This window comes from Salmo trutta, unplaced genomic scaffold, assembly GCF_901001165.1.
Source record: "Salmo trutta unplaced genomic scaffold, fSalTru1.1, whole genome shotgun sequence".
In the NCBI taxonomy this organism is placed as follows: Eukaryota; Metazoa; Chordata; class Actinopteri; order Salmoniformes; family Salmonidae; genus Salmo; species Salmo trutta.
In genome coordinates this window covers 279,079-285,079 of record NW_021823456.1, presented here as the reverse complement: position 1 = coordinate 285,079, position 6,001 = coordinate 279,079, and the positions used below count along the sequence as shown (strand labels likewise).

Genomic DNA, 6,001 nt, shown 5'->3' with positions numbered 1-6,001 from the left:
GGCGTCGCTGTTATCTCTCACCTACTGGCGTCGATGTTATCTCTCACCTACTGGCGTTGCTGTTTATCTCTCTTCTACTGGCGTCGCTGTTATCTCTCACCTGCTGGCGTTGCTGTTATCTCTCTTCTACTGGCGTTGCTGTTATCTCTCACCTACTGGTGTTGCTGTTATCTCTCACCTACTGGAGTCGCTGTTATCTCTCACCTACTGGCGTCGCTGTTATCTCTCACCTACTGGCGTCGCTGTTATCTCTCACCTACTGGGCGTTGCTGTTATCTCTCACCTACTGGCGTTGCTGTGTATCTCTCTTCTACTATCTCTCTTCTACTACTGGCGTTGCCTGTTATCTCTCACCCTGCTGGCGTTGCTGTTATCTCTCACCTGCCTGGGCGTTGCTGTTATCTCTCTTCTACTGGCGTTGCTGTTTATCTCTCTCTACTGGGCGTTGCTGTTATCTCTCACCTACTGGCGTTGCTGTATCGTCTCTCCTACTGGTGTTGCTGTTATCTCTCTTCTACTGGCGTTGCTGTATCTCTCACTACCTGGGCGTTGCTGTTATCTCTCGCCTGCTGGCGTTGCTGTTATCTCTCTCTACTGGCGTTGCTGTTATCTCTCATCTACTGGTGTTGCTGTTATCGCTCTTCTACTGGCGTTGCTGTTATCTCTCACCTACTGGCGTTGCTGTTATCTCTCTTCTACTGGCGTTGCTGTTATCTCTCTTCTACTGGCGTTGCTGTTATCTCTTACCTACTGGCGTTGCTGTTATCTCTCGCCTGCTGGCATTGCTGTTATCTCTCACCTACTGGCGTTGCTGTTATCTCTCACCTACTGGCATTGCTGTTATCTCTCACCTGCTGGCGTTGCTGTTATCTCTCACCTGCTGGCGTTGCTGTTATCTCTCACCTACTGGCGTTGCTGTTATCTCTCACCTACTGGCGTTGCTGTTATCTCTCACCTACTGGCTTTTTTCTGTTATCTCTCACCTGCTGGCGTTGCTGTTATCTCTCACCTACTGGTGTTGCTGTTATCTCTCTTCTACTGGCGTTGCTGTTATCTCTCACCTACTGGCGTTGCTGTTATCTCTCACCTACTGGTGTTGCTGTTATCTCTCGCCTGCTGGCGTTGCTGTTATCTCTCACCTACTGGTGTTGCTGTTATCTCTCTTCTACTGGAGTCGCTGTTATCTCTCTTCTACTGGAGTCGCTGTTATCTCTCACCTACTGGTGTTGCTGTTATCTCTCACCTACTGGTGTTGCTGTTATCTCTCACCTACTGGTTATACTGTTATCTCTCACCTACTGGCGTTGCTGTTATCTCTCACCTGCTGGCGTTGCTGTTATCTCTCACCTGCTGGGCGTGCTGTTATCTCTCACCTGCTGGCGTTGCTGTTATCTCTTCTACTGGCGTTGCTGGTTATCTCTCTTTACTGGCGTTGCTGTTATCTCTCACCTACTGGCGTTGCTGTTATCTCTGACCTACTGGCGTTGCTGTTATCTCTCGCCTGCTGGCGTTGCTGTTATCTCTCGCCTGCTGGCGTTGCTGTTATCTCTCTTCTACTGGCGTTGCTGTTATCTCTCTTCTACTGGCGTTGCTGTTATCTGTCGCCTGCTGGCGTTGCTGTTATCTCTCACCTACTGGCGTTGCTGTTATCTCTCACCTACTGGCGTTGCTGTTATCTCTCACCTACTGGCGTTGCTGTTATCTCTCACCTACTGGCTTTTTTCTGTTATCTCTCACCTGCTGGCGTTGCTGTTATCTCTCACCTGCTGGCGTTGCTATTATCTCTCACCTACTGGTGTTGCTGTTATCTCTCACCTACTGGTGTTGCTGTTATCTCTCACCTTCTGGTGTTGCTGTTATCTCTCCCCTACTGGAGTCGCTGTTATCTCTCCCCTACTGGAGTCGCTGTTATCTCTCACCTACTGGTGTTGCTGTTATCTCTCACCTACTGGTGTTGCTGTTATCTCTCACCTACTGGTGTTGCTGTTATCTCTCACCTACTGGTTATACTGTTATCTCTCACCTGCTGGCGTTGCTGTTATCTCTCACCTGCTGGCGTTGCTGTTATCTCTCACCTACTGGTGTTGCTGTTATCTCTCACCTACTGGCGTTGCTGTTATCTCTGACCTACTGGCGTCGCTGTTATCTCTCGCCTGCTGGCGTTGCTGTTATCTCTCTTCTACTGGCGTCGCATTTATCTCTCATCTACTGGTGTTGCTGTTATTGCTCTTCTACTGGCGTTGCTGTTATCTCTCACCTACTGCCGTTGCTGTTATCTCTCTTCTACTGGCGTTGCTGTTATCTGTCGCCTGCTGGTGTTGCTGTTATCTCTCACCTACTGGCGTTGCTGTTACCTGTCGCCTGCTGGCGTTGCTGTTATCTCTCACCTGCTGGCGTTGCTGTTATCTCTCACCTGCTGGCGTTGCTGTTATCTCTCACCTACTGGCGTTGCTGTTATCTCTCACCTACTGGCGTTGCTGTTATCTCTCACCTACTGGCTTTTTTCTGTTATCTCTCACCTACTGGCGTTGCTGTTATCGCTCACCTACTGGCGTTGCTGTTATCTCTGACCTACTGGCGTTGCTGTTATCTCTCTTCTACTGGCGTTGCTGTTATCTCTCGCCTTCTGGCGTTGCTGTTATCTCTCGCCTGCTGGCATTGCTGTTATCTCTCGCCTGCTGGCGTTGCTGTTATCTCTCGCCTGCTTGCGTTGCTGTTATCTCTCACCTGCTGGTTATACTGTTATCTCTCTTCTACTGGCGTTGCTGTTATCTCTCACCTACTGGTGTTGCTGTTATCTCTCTTCTACTGGCGTTGCTGTTATCTCTCGCCTGCTGGCATCGCTGTTATCTCTCTTCTACTGGCGTTGCTGTTATCTCTCTTCTACTGGCGTTGCTGTTATATCTCTCTTCTACTGGCGTTGCTGTTATAACTCACCGACTGGCGTTGCTGTTATCGCTCACCTACTGGCGTTGCTGTTATCTCTCGCCTACTGGTGTTGCTGTTATCTCTCGCCTGCTGGCGTTGCTGTTATCTCTCGCCTGCTGGCGTTGCTGTTATCTCTCACCTGCTGGTTATACTGTTATCTCTCTTCTACTGGCGTTGCTGTTATCTCTCACCTACTGGAGTTGCTGTTATCTCTCTTCTACTGGCGTTGCTGTTATCTCTCTTCTACTGGCGTTGCTGTTATCTCTCACCTACTGGTGTTGCTGTTATCTCTCTTCTACTGGCGTTGCTGTTATATCTCACCGACTGGCGTTGCTGTTATCTCTCACCTACTGGCGTTGCTGTTATCTCTCACCTACTGGTGTTGCTGTTATCTCTCGCCTGCTGGCGTTGCTGTTATCTCTCGCCTGCTGGCGTTGCTGTGCTTTTTTCTGTATTGTTTGTTTCGCTTTGCTGTGTTTATAGCCATACCATTACCACCATTTGTTTGTGTACTGTGTTGGTTATCCTCTGTTGGCATTGTGGTAGGCGTGTTGGTTATCCTCTGTTTGCGAGCTACTCTATAAAATATCTGGACACCCTTCAAATTCGTGGATTTGGCTATTTTCAGCCACACCCGTTGCTGACAGGTTTATGAAATCAAGTACACAGCCATGCAATCTCCCATAGACAAACATTGGCAGTATAATTGGCGTTACTTGACCTCCCAGCAGTTTAAGGCTCCACTTCAGCCTCTGGTTCAATCCCAGGCTGTGTAACAGCTGGACGTGACCGGGAGCCCCATAGGGCGGCGCACAATTGGCCCAGCGTTGTCCGTGTTAGTAGGACAGGGTTTGGACGGGGGAAATTTCCTTGGCTCATCGCGCTCTAGCGACTCCTTGTGGCTGGCCGGGCACCTGCAAGCTGGCCTCGGCCGTTAGTTGAACGGCGTTTCCTCCGACACATTTCTTGCGGCTAGCTTCCGGGTTAAGAAGCAGAGCGGCTTGGCGGTTAAGGTTTCGGAGGTCGTCACGGCTCGACCTTCGCCCCTCCCGAGCCCGTTGGAGTTGCAGCGTTGAGAGAAGATTGTAACTACCAATTGGATTTCATGATATTGGGGAGGAAAAAGGGGGTTGAAACAATAAGAACATAAACAAGAATGGCCCATACTGAAGAGCTCAATGACTTTCAACGTGGCAACGTCATAGGATGCCACCTTTCCAACAAGTCAGTTCGTCAAATTTCTGCCCTGCTAGAGCTGTTCAGGTCAACTGTAATTGCTGTTATTGTGCAGTGGAAACATCTAGGAGCAACAACGGCTCAGCCGCGAGTGGGACTGCCGAGCTCACAGAATGGGACCGCCGAGTATTGAATCGCGTAAAAAATCGTCTTGAGTTCTACTACCGAGTTCCAAACTGCCTCTGGAAGCAACGTCAGCACAATGACTGTTCATCGGGAGCTTCAAGAAATGGGTTTTCATGGCCGAGCAGCCACACACACAAGCCTAAGATCACAATGCCAAGCGTCAGCTGGAGTGATGTAAAGCTCGCTGCCAAGGGACTCTGGAGCAGTGGAAACACGTTCACTGGAGTGATGAATCACGCTTCACCATCTGGCAGCCCAACGGAAAATTTGGGTTTGCCGGATGCCAGGAGAACACTACCTGACCGAATGCATAGTGCCAACTGTAAAGTTTGGTGGAGGAATAATGGTCTGGGGCTGTTTTTCATGGTTCAGGCCCCTTAGTTCCAGTGAAGGGAAATCTTAACGCTACAGCATACAATGACATTCTAGACAATTCTGTGCAACTTTGTGGCAAGTTTGAGGAAGGCCCTTTCCTGTTTCAGCATGACAATGCCCCCGTGCACAAAGCGAGGTCCATACAGAAATGGTTTGTCGAGATTGTTGTGGAAGAACTTGACTGGCCGGCACAGAGCCCTGACCTCAACCAAATCGAATACCTTTGGGATGAATTGGAACACCGACTGCGAGCCAGGCCAAATCACCCAACATCAGTGCCCGACCTCACTAATGCTCTTGTGGCTGAATGGAAGCAAGTCCCCCTGCAGCAATGTTCCAACATCTAGTGGAAAGCCTTCCCAGAAGAGTGGAGGCTGTTATAGCAGCAATGTTCCAACATCTAGTGGAAAGCCTTCCCAGAAGAGTGGAGGCTGTTATAGCAGCAATGTTCCAACATCTAGTGGAAAGCCTTCCCAGAAGAGTGGAGGCTGTTATAGCAGCAATGTTCCAACATCTAGTGGAAAGCCTTCCCAGAAGAGTGGAGGCTGTTATAGCAGCAATGTTCCAACATCTAGTGGAAAGCCTTCCCAGAAGAGTGGAGGCTGTTATAGCAGCAATGTTCCAACATCTAGTGGAAAGCCTTCCAGAAGAGTGGAGGCTGTTATAGCAGCAAAGAGGGGGGGGACCAACTCCATATTAATACCCATGATTTTAGAATGAGATTATTGGACGAGCAGGTGTCATCATACTGTTGGTCATGTATTGTAATTTAGACATTTTATCTCTGGTCATCCTCGCCCCATCATGGCTGTTCTAACCAGCTGCTGTGTCTTTCAGCCCCAGTGACGCTCTGCCAGACGTCATCAGGAGCAGTGACACACAACACGGAGACTCCCTCAGAACGTCACAACCTGGTAAGATGGAGAACATTGTAGAGTTTTCAGGGGCTAGGAAATGTTATGTCAAGTTGGTCAGTCTTTATTTGACCTTAGCTGCAGATTCCCATCTACCAAGTCTATCTGTTGACTCCTAGCTGCAGATTCCCATCTACCAAGTCTATCTGTTGACTCCTAGCTGCAGATTCCCATCTACCAAGTCTATCTGTTGACTCCTAGCTGCAGATTCCCATCTACCAAGTCTATCTGTTGACTCCTAGCTGCAGATTCCCATCTACCAAGTCTGTCTGTTGACTCCTAGCTGCAGATTCCCATCTACCAAGTCTGTCTGTTGACTCCTAGCTGCAGATTCCCATCTACCAAGTCTGTGTTGACCCTAGCTGCAGATTCCCATCTACCAAGTCTGTCTGTTGACTCCTAGCTGCAGATTCCCATCTACC

At 49.3% G+C, this 6,001-nt stretch overlaps 1 protein-coding gene across 1 annotated transcript in view; it reads left to right on the top strand.

The window, feature by feature from the left end:
• LOC115191033 (CCR4-NOT transcription complex subunit 4) overlaps positions 1–6,001 on the top strand; it is a 33,651-nt gene that overhangs the window by 2,807 nt on the left and 24,843 nt on the right. The window contains exon 2 of the mRNA XM_029749035.1: positions 5,503–5,579. Coding sequence (XP_029604895.1) covers positions 5,503–5,579 — 77 coding nt within the window. The remainder of the gene's footprint in view (positions 1–5,502; positions 5,580–6,001) is intronic.